We start from the raw sequence: 16,738 nt of genomic DNA, 5'->3' as shown, positions 1-16,738 counted from the left end.
CACACTAGTAACCAGTGTACAGTACTCTCTTCCCCCAAATAAATGTTGGATCTGAGGTTCTAGAAGATACCACCTGCTTCCAGTCCCCCAAACTCTGGGATTAAACCAGAGGAAGAAGCAAAATTTTTTAGAAACATAGCAAGTTTCTATGCATAACAATAGGATTTAAGAATTTTCCAGGGTTGTCGGCAAACTCTGTCCTCCTTCAAATGATTAATGATGACACACGTTTGTATTATGTAATACCTCCATCCAGTACCAAAAAGTCATCTGGGCCAACTTCTTTGCATTCTGGGGAACAGATGTTCCCTATTTATCACTGCTTTCCAGCGTTTAACTGGTTTTTGATAACCTCATTTTAATATTTCTCCAGGATAATTTGTTTTCTTATTCTTTTCGAGAGGTTCTCAGTCACAATTTCTTGAGAATTCAGATGAATACGTGTCTGCTGACTTTGCTTTGTATTTTAAAAATATTTTCGAGAACCCTTCCAATAGGCTATAGCAACTGATGGGATAGATTTTCTCTTGGTCAGGATCCTGCTGATTACCCAACCAGGTTACCGTTATCCAACTCTTCACATTCACAGGGATGAGCAGCAGGAAATTCACTGATCTATATTTGCCTAAAGTTTGAAGCCAGAGGCCACATATGACTTTCTGCCTCAGAAATCATTGCAATTGTGAAAGAAAGCATTGTATTTCCTTCGTGGTTTGGCCCCATTTTGCACTTCTTACAGAACCTTTGCTGGTTCAACCTCAGTCAGTCATAAAAGTCTAGTGAACTTTGAAATAACTCTGCAATTTTTGTCTTTACATACTTCTATCTTACTGTATTTTAAGGGCATGGTCTTGCTTGTGGGGAAAAAAGGAGCCCCAAAATGTTCCCGATGCCTTTTGCAAAAAAAAGGACCCGCACGAAAAATTTCAGGTGGCTTTTAAAAGTCTCTTTTTTCCTCTCTGAGCATTCCTGATAACTATCTTTCCACTGCCTTTGTAAAACCATGTAGGCTTCCCATGACCTAGTGGGACCTTGAGCTCTGCTCATGAAAGGAGAACAAAGGAAGGGACCGGGGTGTACAGACTGCAACAGCAAATAAGAGTTTGGACTTCACCCGCGTTTTATTTGGCAATCCGCTGGGTGCCTCCTTCCCCTCCTGCGTTCACGGGGAGAGACACGGGACCATTTGAGCCTAGAAGGCCACCCACTTTTGCTTGGAGGTCTAGGTCATAACCTTCACTTGAGGACGCCAGAGTGGCCTCACTCACTGACACTGTCCAAGGCCCCAGCATCATGGACAAGTCCCATTTCCCCCAGAATGGTCGTGGTCTAAGCTGTCCAGCAAAAACAGGGGCAGTTCCACATTTTTCTCTGTCAAGAGTTTTAGGGCTGCGAGTCTCGTTGGAACGGAGAGGCGGGAAGGCTGGAAGCACTGTTTTGACTCTGGCTTTGATTTTATAGTATACTGGAAAGACAGAGACATATGAAATGGAACTTTTACAAAGCGTACGGGGTTAGGGATGAGGTGAAGGGCGGGGGATAGGGTTCTGGAAATCAGTGTTCTTGGCACGCCTACCCCTGAGTAAGAATTTCCTGCAAAGAGTTAAAATTCTTCCTAATATGAAGAGATGTAAAATCGCGTTGCCTGTGCTCCCAAAACGAAGACTCAGGATTCGGGGTCTTCAGGTTGCGCCATTCAGAGGCGAGCGCAGGGTTCAGGCACCGGGCGGGACCCAGGGCTACGCTCCTGCGCGCGGCGGGTCGCGACCACCCCTACTGCCCCCCGCCCCGCCCGCTCCCTACCCCGGGCCGCGGGGGCGCGCGAACCGCCCTCCACCCGACCCGGGCCGCAGGGGGCGGGGCGGAGCGAGGCGAGGAGGGGCGGGGCGAGGCGAGGCGGGGCGGGGCCAGGAGGGGCGGGCACGCCTGCGGCTCCGGCTCCGAGGAGACGGCGGGCGGCGCTAGAGGGAGCTGCTCGCCGCGCCGCCTCCGCCGCGCCGGCCCCCCGCGCCCGCTGTCCGGAGCGCCGCCCCAGCCCGCGCCGCCGCGATGGCGGAGGACAGCGAGTCCGCGGCCAGCCAGCAGAGCCTGGAGCTGGACGACCAGGACACGTGCGGGATCGACGGGGACAATGAGGAGGAGACGGAGCACGCCAAGGGGTAGGCGCGCCCGGGGCTCCTCGCGGACGCCGGCTCCGGGGCGCGGCGGCCGCACCGCTGAGCGGCGGGCGGCCCCCCGCCTGGCTTTCGCGGGGCTCAGGGGCGGCGGGAGGTCCGGGGGGCGCGTCTCGCTCGCCGAGCCGCGCGGCGGAGGCGAGGCCCCGGGTGGGCGGGGAGGCGCGGGGACCCGCCACGCCGCTGTCACCTGCCGCGCGGCCCGCCGGCCCTCGCGCGTCCCCATCCCGTCAGGCGTGAGACTCGGTGGCACCGAGGGGGGCGCGGCGCCCTTCCCTTTGTGGCGGCCCGGCCGGTGGGAAGTGGTCCTCCTCTCTCCGCTCCTTGTCATCCTCTCCTGAAGTCCTCCCACCCCTCCCCCAGCCGCCACCACCACCGGGAGAAAAGAGCCGCTGATGGCCGGGAGCGGCTTGAGATTCGCCCCTGCTCGTTTGGGCGCCGCTGGCGGGGAGCTGCGGAAAGTTGTGCCGCCCCGACCGCCCCGCCCCGCGCCGGGCCGGGCCGGGGGCGCCGGGGATCCCGGCCAGGCTCCTGGGGACGCGCAGGTTCGCCGCCGCCGAGCGGGTCCGCATCTCTAGAAGTGGGTCAGCATCTCTAGAAGCGGGTCCGACCTTGATTTCAGCTCCGTCTTGGGGAGCAGCTCCCGCCGACCGGACGCGATTCTGCTTGCTGGTTGATGTCCAGAGCCATGCGTTTTAACACCTGATCAGGTTTCTTCCTCCTTTCACTGGCTCATTTTCTCCCTCGCATTCTTGATTTGCTCTCCGGTTGGAGAAAAGATTGCTTCCGGTGGGGGGGGGGGAGGGTATTGAAGTTCTGTTTTTGTAGGTAGGGGAGGTCATTTTAAATGCTGCCTGGGGTTTACGTTACCCTTTTACCCAGTTGAATGCGAACTAGGGGCTGGCACCGAGCACTCATCCCCTTAGAAGTGAGATTTTACAAACCATGGTGACCGGGGAAGAAGTGGGTCAGCTTAAAAACATGATAGGGAGGCCGTAGTCACAGATGGCTTATTTATTCAGTTCATGGAGAAGATTCTTTAAATGATTGATGATTTAAAGTGTAAAGTATTTGCATTCTATTTAACGTCTGCTTGAAGATTTATTTAAGAAAGGAACTTTGAGCTTTAATGTGTTATAAAATATTAAAAGATCAAGAAAAAGAAAAGCTGACTAAGTGTATCTTTCATTGGCATGAATATTTTTCAGTGGCAGCTGCAAGTACAGAATGTTATCAGTCTGGTCTAGAATGTTTTTTTTTAAAGAGAGGAAAGGAAATTCTGCAGACATCTGAGCTCGACTTCTGTTTGTGCAGTGATAGAAATTTGTCTGTGATAGATAGCTAAATATAGATATGTTATTGAAACAATGGCCCTGGTGCCAGAAATGGGCCCAGATGCAAATATGATGCATTACCCAAAAAACTTTAGCTCCTGTCTTTCTGGCAAGACCCTGGACGTCCACTGTAATGGACTGCCTTCTCCACTGTAATGTCTGTTTGTTGTTCTTCATCCTTTGGAAGGTTTGATTATGTACTTCTTTGCTTATACAGTCAAGAATGTCCGTGGTACAGAGAATTACTCATCTGTGTACCCATTGATCAGGACCTGCCCCCGGGAACCTTGCAGGAGGCTGTGCGAAGTTCCCAGATTAGCACCCAGAAGCATCTCCATGCCTTCTTCAGACATTTTCAGTTTTGTACATCAGCACATTAATTATATGTTAGCACAGTTACTCAAAATTAGAGCTGCTCAATGGACTGAAAGGTTTTCACCAAGAACAGATAACATGATTTCAGCTTCTAGAAGGAAGAAATCGTTGTAATGGGTTTATTGTAGTCTATTAAAATGTAAGAAGATTAGTGAAAATCCAAGTTGCTGTGCTACTTGGACTGCTTTTCTGGATTTGAATTCAGATGCTGTGTGCCAATTTGGGGGTAATTGTGTTTTATTTGGCTCGGGTACTGATGATATGGCTCAGTGGAAACCTAGATTTTTTTTCTTGAGTAGCTCAAGTTTGTAAATGTTACAATTTGAAAGACTCCTCTTTTTGACACCTGGCCTCTTCACTCCACCAGTTTAATCAGGTGACAAATAATGAGGCTTTGAAGGAATGGGTATGTACACGCTTTACCTTTGAAGGGTGAGTTATCACTTTGAGGCCTCTAGGTATGGGTCAGTGCACAAAGCAGTCATTTACTAAATAGTACCCTTGTGGCCTATAAGAATTAATTCACCCACACTATTGAGTATAATGTATTTATTGGGTGTCTTAGACATACTAAAACTAGAGCCTCAGGGAAAAGGAAATTACCAAATTAGACTCTTTTGTCCGCACAATGTAAATACTACTGTGTATGCTTTTCTTCCATTTTTGTAGAATTTTTTTTTATGAATTAAAACAGGTATTTCATTTTGTGGATTATGCCAGAAATCCATAAATGAAATATGACTTTTGTTCAGTTAAAAGCAATGGCTGACATGTTATAAAATACTGGCATCTCACTATCTCTGTATCTTATTTTTCATGGAAAATGTGCTCTTCGTTTAACTTTTTGGTCCACCCAAGTATGAAAGTGGCACACCACTACCCAGATTTCATGAATTCCAAAAATCTTGGGGGAGGGCAGGGATTGTCTGTTTTAATTAGCAAGACTAAATTCAAAAAAGTGTAGCTTTATTATCTTCAAACGATATGCAGCAATTAGAAGGAGACCAACGGAGGATTACCGAGAAACATGCTTTAAATATTGCTCGAGCACATGATTTACAGTTAGGGGAAGTGTGTCTTTGTAAAGCGTTTGAGGGAACTTGAAAACTTTCAAGCATATTAAAAGTTCTAAGGTAGAACTGGCGGTCCAGTGGTTAGAATTGTGCACTTCTACTGCAGGGGACACGGAAAAAAAAAAGTTCTAAGGTAATCTTAGATCTGCCCCATTGATCTGCATCTTCTCCGTTTGTAAAATAGAGTGGGTCCTGGTCTTTATCTCTTAGCCTGCCTACCCCGCGTTAAGCATAGTTACTGCCCCGTGGTGGAAACGGGAGCACACAGTTGGCCCCATGTGAAATCAACATTCAAGTTGGCAAATCTCTCTCCTTGCTTTACCAACACTGACTTGCAAAATGCATAGTTCCTGGATGAACTGATGTGTTTCATCTCCTTTTCATGCAGAGAGCCTTTCCCTCATTATTCGCTGAGGTGAATAGAGGCAGCTACCAAGAATATTTACATAGGGAATAAAATAAGCATATACGAAGATGCCTATGTTGGCAGATACATGACCAAATTATTCCCTGGGGTATATCTGAAATAGTTTTGGTATTTGAGGGGTCTTCCCAGACATTTTAAATAAGTTATTTTTCTTAGAAAAATTAAAGATCTGGTATTTGGGAAAGATTAAAATTAAAACTTTGGAATTCTTTTAACAGAGACCCTAACCTCTCTTCTGTTACCCCCAATTTAAAGAGGAAAAATGGAAGTTATTCTGTGTGCCCTGTGTTGTTAGTTCTGATTTTATCTGTTGTTGAGATGGGCGGTGGGAACTTCTCCTTAGTCAACTGTAGAGTCGGTGGGAAGATGCAAAAAAATTACTGTAACTCTCCAGAGATTTTTCTTGTCATGGAAAACTCAAGGGCTAATTGAAAGCTGCTCCTCTGAAATGTGATCTGTTATCAATAGTATAAATCTAAATTGAAAGGTGAGCTAACAGCCTTTGCCCAAGCAACCTCCCAATTTAGGGAATGACATTTAAAAGTATCAAATGTCAGTTCAGGCTTAACATCTGAAAGGGTGACATCACCCTGAGGCCCAGAACAAACTTCTTGCAGAGCTTGGCTAAACTCTAGAAAGTCTCCAAGTATAGGACACCTACTGTGCCATCTTGAAATTGTTTATTAACCTGAGTGTACACAGTAGCTATTTACGAGTTCAAGTTAGTTACTGGGTTAACCATGCGGTTGGAACCAGGTTCTGTACCAGGTTCAAGAAAGAGGTTGGTTGATTGGTTTGTGCTTACTCCCATTGAAAATATGTAAATGACTTTTACTCATTGTCCTCTAAAATATGCTTATTAAAAATGCAAACAGTAAAGTATATGGAGAGTAAAAGCCCCCATCATCTCATTTCTAAGAGCTACCACTATTGACAGTGTAATCAAGTCACACTTATTTATATTTATATACATGTATATACACCTACACATATACTTACATAAATAAGATCGTATTTTATACTTTATACACAGATGCTTTTGTTATCTATTACTTTCCACTGACAATTAGCATTTATATTTATCTGTTTATATGTATATATAAATGTATGTTTAACATAAATAGGATCATACTTTACATAGACTCATATTACCTTGTATTGTGCACTGACTATGAGTGTTGTCTGCTAGAGCTTTCTGTGGTGATGGAAATGTCCAATACAGAGGTCACTGGCCACTTGTGACCAGTGTGACTTAGGAGACGACTTTTAAATTTTATTCATTTTTAATTCATTTAAATTTAATAGCCGCATGTGGGTCATGGCCATTGTGTTGGACTGCTCAGATCATATCCTGCCTTTGAATTTTGTAAGCCTTCTTGGTACTCAAAATATTTCCTTATTCTTTTCTTGTGTTTTGCAGAATATATCAAGTTTCCATTCTTCCTTTTTTTTTTCTCCTTCTAGTGGTTTAGGAGCTCTATATCCTATTTTTCTTCTTCTAGGAATTATCATTAAATTTCAAGCAAGCATGCTTTTTTTCTGTATTTCTCTATCAATGTCAAAAATTAACCAATGTCCAAAATATTCTGTGTACTACCAAACAAGACAAACCTTGTAGGATGTTTGGATTTCTCCTTCCTTTACATTTCCTAGATTTTGTTGAAATAATCTGAAATTTCAATTCCATGTAGCTTCTTTTATTTTTGCCCTTATATCATATTAAAGCTTTTTTCTTAACTATTAACGTTACAGTCACATCCATAGTATCAAAAACTTCTTAAACTTTCCTGACTGCATTACTGTTTCCATTGCTTACCACTATTTCTTATAAACTACACCCTCTCCTTTTCTTCTTTGATTATTTTCTCCCTTAATTTTATTAGAGTAGGTGGATGATATATTTTCTAACTTCATATATGTCTGAAGATGCCTTTTTTTACTCTCATGCATGAACCAGAGTCTGGGTATAAGTGTAATTCTGTGATAACCGTTTTCCTTCAAACTCCAGAAACATTGTTTTAGTATCTTCTAGCATTTAGTGGAACAGATGTTTCTCTGCCAATCTGCTTCTCTTTCTTTTATAGGTAACCGTATTCTTTTTCTTTGTTTTGACTTGTTTTCAGTCTAGAAGCTGGTAGGATTTTTCTCCCAATTTTCCTAAAACCCAAGTGTTTCCACATCCTTTAACCTTCCAGGGTCACTTTTTTCTTTAATATCTAACAAAATGGCTCAAGCTCATACGTATTTGTGAGGGTCTCGTGGGGACCGAGGTTTTCGTGGTCCTCCAGCACGTCCATGTGGCCCCAACTGCCCCATCACTAGCTCCTAATGCTTTGGGTCCTATAGCATTTCTCCCGAGACCTTTGACCCGGTGGAATCCAGTCAGCTCTCTTTCATCCCCCTCCCCCGGCAGGAACCACTAATACACGGGGCTGTCCTGCACAGCATTTGCTGAAGCTTTTGTGAATCAAGAGCGCAGGGGTTTGATTATAGCCTAGGGCAGAAAACAACTTCAAATTCAACGTCAGACATCATTGTTCACCAAAGGGGTTTACTGGCGTCCATCCTCCGCTCCCCCTCATAGGCCACGCCTCCCTCAGTGTCCCTCTGAGTGTGGTCTCTTAATCCTCCCACGTCTGCCTCTTCTCCAAGTTCAAGGTCCAGCTCCAGTGTCCTTTCTTTCATGACACCCTCTCTGGTCATTATAACTGAGAGTGACAACCCCTGGCGAAGGCCCTGGGACCCTTACTGAGTGTATCCTTCACGCGTGCCTTTCCACCAGTCGCTCTGCCCCCCAGCCATCTTCTCAGGCAGACCCTTGTTTTACGGGAAGGAAGCTCTGGCTCAAAGGTAAGTGACTTCTCCAGGGTCACATGGTGCGTTGTAGGCGGGAACAGAGTTTTTGGTGTCTCTCTCTTCTTTTTTTTTTTTTTTTCTTTTTTTGGCCTTACCACGCAGCTTGTGGGATCTTAGTTCCCCAACCAGGGATTGAACCCACGCCCTCAGCAGTGAAAGCGCTGAGTCCTAACCACTGGACCTCCAGGGAACTCCCAGTGTCTCTTGTTTAACATGTATGTGTAACATCTACACACTGGCTCACATAGAAGATTTTATTTTACACATACAATAGGTTGTCTTGAAATAAAGCATGGCTGAACTTTATTAGAATTGAGGACCAGCAGGTCAGGAAGGCGGGTCTGTCTGTCCGTCTAGCCTTCCCTCCATCAGTCCACTACCAGCAGGCTGGGTCCAGGCAGGGGTGGCAGAGGGTGAGCCGGCAGCCGGAGGGGGTTGTCACGTGGTACAACATGGCCATTTAGGGCCAGGCCTTCAGGGAGGTCTGGAATTAAAGTAGTTTTCAGAGAAGGAGATAATAAACAAGGCTGGCACCTCAAAACATGCCTACAGAACACGAGACATGTGTCTACCTGTCTGCTCACACAGACCCCAATCCTTGTAATATCTGGGAATTGCACACATAGGTAGCTTCGTAAAGGTCTGTTGAGTGGATTCCAGTGGTTCCTCATCTTCACTGACAGGCCAGCTTCTAACTTAAAAAATGTTCCCCTGTGTGCATGAGGAAGACGTCAGGGACTTCCTTTTCCTAATTCTGCGTTTGAAGGATGTGGACTGTGGCATCCTTAGTTGTGCTCTTTGCTGTATAGGACCCAGCATGGGAAAATGATAGCTCATCTTTTTTTAAATTTTTTTAATTTTTTTATTTTTATATTTATTTTTGGCTGTGTTGGGTCTTCGTTTCTGTGCGACGGCTTTCTCTAGTTGCGGCGAGCGGGGGCCACTCTTCATCGCGGTGCGCGGGCCTCCCACTATCGTGGCCTCTCTTGTTGTGGAGCACAGGCTCCAGACGCGCAGGCTCGGTGGTTGTGGCTCACGGGACTAGTTGCTCCGCGGCATGTGGGATCTTCCCAGACCAGGGCTTGAACCCGTGTCCCCTGCATTGGCAGGCAGACTCTCAACCACTGCGCCACCAGGGAAGCCTGATAGCTCATCTTTTGAACTCCTCCTGCCGTGGGCTTCTTTCCTTGTATATAATTTTTTTTTCTCACTGAATCATTATAATAACAGGTGAGGAGACTGAGCCTTCTCCAGGTTTAAATAACTTGCCCAGGCCACATCTTAGATTCAGATTTAGGTCTTGGGGCCTCTTGCTGTCTGACTGTGTGACCCCTGCCTGTTCACAAACTGCATGGTCTAGTGGACTCTCAATACAGAGCAGTTTGTTTGATAATGTTTCAAGTTCATCTCCCCATATGTCGTAGATTACCAGCTTCAGCGCCTCTGGAGCCAAGGTTCACCAGCGTAATGGGTATACTATTGGGTTGGCCAAAAAGTTCGTTTGGGTTTTCCATAAGATGTTATGGAAAAACCCACATGAACTTTTTGGCCAACCCAAGAAATGTCAGTGAATTTAAAAGGAAATAAATGCATACGTTTCTTTGTTTTAAAAGACATTGCACCTCGATTATAGAAGACCCTTTCTTAGTTTGTCTTTTGGTCTCGTCAAAGGACTGCGTTTAATGATAGCATCAATAGTTGCAATAAGATCCTTTTTCTTCTATGCTTCTTTCCTGGCTGTTTCTTCTTCTTTCTGCTTCGAGTTCCGTGTAGCCCACAGTAGCCTGTCACACGCCAGCATCCTTTCCCTCCCGCACTGCCGTCGTTCACGCCTCCACAAAGTCAGATTCTTGTAAGAAGCAACATGGGCTTAGGAATCCGGTTACTGAACATCTCTGGGTGGTAGCACTGCCGGAGGAAGCCGCGTCAGCCCCTCGGTACCCGGTACCCCAGCTCCGCAGCCTGGCCTGTGCAGCGCCCACCACGGGTAGCGCTTCTGGGCGACGCTTTGAGTTCCTCTCAGTTGGTGGCCCGTCACGGGAGAGAACCCAGCACACGGTCACCCGGTGCGGGCCCCATGCTGAGTTGGGATTTACCTTTGCAATTTCTGTTTTGTAAGCACATTGCACTTCTGTTGCTGGCTTGAACACACACGCCAGGGGAATATGGGCTCCTCTGTTCTGTGTTCACTCCATGGTCAAGCTCATGTACTACTTTCCCAGAGAAAGAGGGCGACTCAGTTAGTATGATACTTTCCCGCAATTTCTTCATTTAGTATTTGGCGGTGGGGTAGATACTTGTTCTTTACTGCCCTTGGGTATTTATTACCATTTTAAAGAAACCGAAGAAAGAGCCCCTGAAAGCAGAGTTCCTTTTTTATTTTTCCAGTTGAAGTTTTTAAAAAAACCATTTTTGCAAAAATGCATCATTTCTAAAATGGAACATTAGAATGTATCACCAAGCAAAAAGACAATGACTTGGCATATTCATTTATACATTTTCCAGTTCATATATATTTATAAAAATGCAAATATACTGCTCCTCTGGTCCTGGAGATTCCTGTTTGTCACTTGATGTGCCAGGACCATCTTTCCAGGGTGTTACAGAGCCTTCTCCGGAGTCACGGGAACTGGCTAACTAGTCCATCATATGACTCTGTGGAGATAATAGAATATCCTCCTCTGTTCAGTCTCCTGTTGTTGGGTCCCAGTGGCCGAGGCCATTAGTGGCCCCTTCTTCCAAAGGAGCAGGGCCAGGGTGTGCTTGTTTGAGATGGTAAGTCTCCGTGGACCAGGTGAGCCCAGCACACATCCCAGGGATCCTAGGGATGGCCGAGAGCAGGTGAAGGGATTCTGGATCTTCTTCCGGCGGAACTTCCCCACCGAGGGAAGCAAGACTTTCCTGTGAGAGCGACGTGGGCTTCTGTGTCCCATGCTGCTGTTATTTTGGGACTTGACCCGCACAGCTCGACCTGTACACTAACTGATAGAACATCTGTATATTACCTTTGATTTTGTAGACACCTTCTTTTTTTAATTATTATTTTTCAAATAGGTAGTATGAGCATATGGTACAAACTTCAAAAGGCACAAAAAGGGTATCCAGTGAAAAGGAAGTCTCATTCTGCCAGCCCTGAGTTTCCCTCCCTGTGAGCAGCTCCGGATGCCAGTTCTTGGCATGTCCTCCTGGTGGCATTCTGTACATGTACAAGGATGCGGGGCCGGTGCATGCGTGCATGGGCGTGCTTACGTGTGCACGGACATTCACCAACAGTGGGAGTGTGACCTTCCATTGCTGCACCTTGATTTTTCACCTAACAGTGTATCTTGGAAATCCTTGCATGTATATTATATATTAAAACCCATAGGCCACCCTCATTATTTATTTATTTATTTATTTATTTTTTGGGCCGCGCTGCACAGCTTGTGGGATCTTAGTTCCCTGACCAGGGATTGAACCCAGGCCCTCCGCAGTGAAAGTGTAGAGTCCTAACCACTGGACCACCGGGAATTCTCCCAACCTCATTTTTTAAAAGGCTGCATGCTATTGTTGAATGGATGTCCCATTTCTCATTTAATCTGTCCCCTGTTCATAGATCATGAGATTGTTTCCAGTCTTTTGTGCTAACAAACGGCGCTGAAATGAGTATCCTAGGATGTATAGCACTTCTCCAGAATATTTTTTCATAAATATTTTAAAAAGCTTTCCAGATAACAAGTTTTAAGGAGGCGGTGTGGTGTGTGGAAATGAGTATTAAACCAGGAATCAAGAAACTCCTGTCACTCACCCTCAGTTGGATGTTGGAATACTGGTCAGTGCATCTCTCTGGGTAGGAGTGTCTTGTCGGGAAATTGAAACATGTGGCTCTCAAACTGTTAGGATCTAACAGGGATTTAACAAGTACACACATGGTCCTGGGCCTGGTCCCTACCCTCAGGGGATAAGGACCACAGACCTTGTGCCACGGGTGCTGTCAGGCCCCCAGAGCTCCTTGGATTGACTTTCTGCTTCCATAGCCCAAAGGTCAGGGGGCAAGATAAATGTAGGCAGAAGAGAGACGCCTGTCCTGCCCATCTCCTGGCTTGTCCCACTTTTCAGCTGTACTTCTAGGCACTGCCAGCTGTTCTTTCTCTATTAGACACTTTCTCTGAGCCCTGGGGTGTTTCTGTGCTTTTTACATTTATTTTATTTTATTTTTTTAATTTATCTTAATGAAGTGTAGTTGATTTACAATGTTGTTTTAATTTCTGCTGTATGGCAAAGTTATACATATACATATTCTTTTTCATATTCTTTTCCATTGTGGTTTGTCACAGGATATTGAATATAGTTCCCTGTGCTCTACAGTAGGACTTTGTTTTTTATCCATTCTGTATATAATAGTTTGCATATGCTTGTGCTTTTAAAAAATGTCCTGTCTCTTTCCTCTGCCACCGCAAAGTGGACCATGACCTCTGGCTCCCTTCTGGATCTGGGAGGTCCTGTCCTTTGTGTTTGAGAACTCCAAGTTCACCTTTGTGATTCCTGGAGATGAGAGACACCTGTGCGACCTCTGCTTGGCCTCTGACCCTTGACTGTCCACTGAAATCATGTTTTCTCTGCATCCCGTTTCTGGCCTTTGTACTTGGTCTCATATCCCAGACTCATTGCTCAGCCCTTCCACTCGAGGTCGAGCTAGTGTTTTCTCTGTTCTAGTGTTTCTACCCCTTCGGGGCCATCGGTCCCTGGAATCCCTCCAGCCTAGATGGGATTTGACCATCACCTTCTCGCCGTTGGCGCCTCCTCGCCCCTCCTCGCAGATTTAACCGCCTGAGACAGTGATTTGCCTTCCCCGTGGGGCATGTCTTGCCCCTTATTTATTCACCAGATCTTTCTAGGGGAGAGGGGAAGCCTAATATTTTGCCACACTCTGTAACCACGAGGATTTCATCAAAGTATGGAACGTTTATTTAATGAAAGAATTGAGTAGGTCCATGGGCAACATCGGAATATACAAAAGAGAGAGTAAAGAATGAATATTGGATCTAGCAAGGGAATTCACAAATAGGAATATCGTTTGAAAAGCACACTGAATTGTGAACTTTGCTGACACATTAATTTTATTATCTATAACAGCGCTAATACAATATTGAAATGAATCTCAGCCAGAAAAAAAAATTTTTTTTGACTTGTTAATCGTCTTCCTTCAGTAAACTCTGAAAGGCCCAGAAATGAGAAAAGTCATAGAAATAGGAGCTAGTGTGTATGGGCTATTCTTCTATCAGAAGAACATTTGTGAGCATGAGTAAGAACAGGCTGTAGGAAATAGGGTAGTTTTTCACTCATCTAGACTGTCTCAAAGGTTATACTCTGCCAACTAATCTAGACTGTCTCGAAGGATATACTCTGCCAACAAGCTCAACCTTTTTAGGAAACTTGATTTTTCTGCTTGTTTTGTTCACCATTTTATCTTTCGGAACAGTTTTACCTAAGATGCAAGGAAGTAATAAGCCTTTAAGAAATTTGCTTGTGGAATAGCTGGAGAATTTGAATGTAGTCTTTCAGTTACATGTAGTGACCTTAAAGATATCCAGACAATTTTTAGGAGCATTTTACATATTTCTTCGTTTATTCTGGTCTTGGATAGTCTGCAAAGACAGGTCTTACTTCACAAACTAAACTTCACGCTAGACTAGTTTCTGGCCAATGAGTATTGGTAAAATTTTATGATGAGTTAACATTAACTCTTATTAGAATTGGGTTTTTATGGGAAGTAGGCCCCAAATGTGTTGAATAATAATGAAATACTTGTGGAGAGAGAAGGCTAATGAGGTAGAAGGTATTTTCCCACCTTTAGATTACAGTAAGAACTAAAACCTTGGAAACAGCGCAATATGTAAGAAAGGGGACTTGGTTAGCAAACTCTAGGCCAGAAGCTAGCAGAGGGAATCGTCCGGGTCCTACTGCAGCTGGGCCCGCATTGCTCGGGGCTTGTTGGTCAGCCACTGCCAGGAGCCAGCCGCCCTCTGCTGCTGACACCCACGGGAATATTGGAACTGTTGGCCGGTCCCGCCGTGACCTCTACCCAATGCTCCAGCCTCAGTAGCTACCGCTGCCTGCCTCCTTGGCTGACCTTTATAATGATAAGGATCACGGTCAGGTTTCCGCCCCTCACTGATCATAAACTTCTAGGGCAGCTTTGAGCTCGGAGCCCTCCAAGGGCTTCTCGGTGACGTACCGCTTTGACCAGAGATGATGTGGCTTTAAAGAACTTCTGACAGGTGTTTCCTCCATCAGCCCCAGGAGGGGAAGGAAGATGCAGGGCAAGGGATGAAGCTTCTGCGTTGATGAGGAGGCGGAAATCCTGCTGGAGGTCAGGCCGTGGCAAAGCCAGGTGACGACGGCGGCAAGGTTAGCTTCTTGCTCTGGACTGTGCATCACGCTTGTGCAGGAAGTGGGTGAAGAAGTCGTGACTGGAATCGCACACATGAGCCTCTGACAAAACAGACTCACTCGTGGGCCTTCAAGAACCTGACCTATAGATAAAATCCGTTCTTGAGTTGGGCGGCCAGGTGATCAGCGTGTATCAGATGGGTGCCCCAATCCAGCATGAGAACAACCTGTGGCCGGTACCCGGGAGAGTTTGAGTCTGCCTCAGCCCACCTGCCCCGCAGCTGTGGCTGTGAGTTCTCTTCCATCACCTGGGCACCGTGATGCTCCTTTGGGTTACCTTTTTCATAAACTGTGCCAAACTGCCTCATGTATTTTCTCTCCTGGGTAGTGCATTTCCCTCTAAATAAAGTGATTTGGTATCCCAAACAGAACACACATACACACCTACACATGCACACACACACACACACACACACACACACACACACACTAAAGATCTGTTACCATTCAATAAAAGACAACTAGGCTAATAAAAAATGTTCACAAAAGAAGAGGTCATTCCCCAGAGAAGACCTCAAGACCGCCAATAAATATCTAAACAGATATTCATCCAGTGGAAACGCATAAACAAGAGACGATATATTGTAGTAATTACCTGAATCCTGGAGTCTGATTGGCTGATTTGAGTCCTTGGCTCTGCCATTATTTAGCTGTGATTTTCAGCAAGTTACTTAACCTCTATGTCTTGTAGTTTCCTCTTCTATAAAATGGGATTAACTATAATTGTAGGACTTAACCTCACAAGGTTGTTGTGACAATTTACAAGGTTGATATATATAAGGTGCTTACACGGTGAGTGCACTAAAGTGTTAGCTGCTCTGACAACGACCATGACGATGATGACAATGACAGTGATGGTGGTGGGGATGGCGGTGGTGGTGGTGGTGATGATAGTGATGATGATGGTGATGATGATTGATGGTAATGATGGTGGGAGTAATGACGGTGACGATGATGATGGTGGTGGTGGTGATGATAGTGATGATGATGGTGATGATGATTGATGGTAATGATGGTGGGAGTGATGATGGTGATGATGATGGTGATGATGTGGATGATAGTTATGGGGGGGATGCCAGATTGTTTCCAAATTGCTTGTACCAGCATTATATAAATATTACCTTTCCTCACATTCTTCTGATGTTATTAGACTTGAAAATGTTTGGCGAGTCACTGGATAAAAAGTAGAATCTGAAGTGGTTTCATTTTCAGTTTCCTTGCTGCTGGTGAGGTTGAGCATCCTTTCATAAGTTTATTGGCTGTTAGGGTTTCCTCTTCTGTGAATCATTTATTCATATCCTCAGCCCATTCATCTCTCAGTGTTTTGTCTTCCTATTGATTTTTACATTGATTTCTCATTCACCCAGCAAATATTTATTTTATACCTCAGACACTGTTTTAGGTGCTAAGAATACAATGGAAAAGGCTGTCTTATGGATCTTATGTTCTAGTCAGAGGAAGACAAATAATACGTTTTTAGCTAGTGATAAGTTATATGAAGAAAAGTAAAGCAGGATAATCATAATAATAGCTAGCATTGGCTGAGTGATTTCTTTTTGCCAACTATTGATACTAATGTATTAGCTCATTTTATCCTGACAATTTTTGTAACACCATTCATTGAAAGCTTCATCCTTTTGCAGGTATGGAAACTGAAGCACAGAGAGGTTAAGTAAAATATTCCAAGTCACACAGCTAGGAAGTAGTGGAGCCAGGATTCAAAACCAGGTGGTCTGACTCTAGCTAATGCCTGCAGTCCTGACCAGGATATTATGTTGCCTGTCTATACTATGCTGGAGATAAAATGTGAATGGGAAAAGAGCTTTTTATATGTTCTGACTTAATATTTTATCATGTGCTTTATAAATACCTCCCCTACTTCTGTAGTTTTAAAATTTTGTCAATAATCACTTTGCCACAAAATATTTAACTTTGATGTAGTCAAATTACCCCTTTTTATCTTACGGTTTGTACTTTTGGGTCCTTATTTAAGGAATTCTTTTCTTCACTGATATTATGAAGTTATTGTCATTCTTCCGCTTATTCATTCAACAAATATTTATTTGA

At 44.9% G+C, this 16,738-nt stretch overlaps 1 protein-coding gene across 3 annotated transcripts in view; it reads left to right on the top strand.

The window, feature by feature from the left end:
* The first annotated feature begins 1,947 nt into the window (after window positions 1-1,947).
* The window catches only part of NMT2 (N-myristoyltransferase 2), a 54,491-nt gene continuing 39,700 nt past the window's right edge, over window positions 1,948-16,738 (top strand). For all 3 annotated transcript variants that reach the window (XM_082385525.1, XM_082385524.1, XM_082385526.1), the window contains exon 1: window positions 1,948-2,159. In XM_082385525.1, coding sequence (XP_082241651.1) covers window positions 2,050-2,159 — 110 coding nt within the window. In that variant the 5' untranslated portion in view covers window positions 1,948-2,049. The remainder of the gene's footprint in view (window positions 2,160-16,738) is intronic.

Source organism: Balaenoptera borealis, assembly GCF_965194805.1.
Source record: "Balaenoptera borealis genome assembly, chromosome: 3".
Lineage (NCBI taxonomy): Eukaryota > Metazoa > Chordata > Mammalia > Artiodactyla > Balaenopteridae > Balaenoptera > Balaenoptera borealis.
The sequence above is the reverse complement of the archived record's forward strand: the minus strand, read 5'-3'. Positions and strand labels throughout refer to the sequence as shown.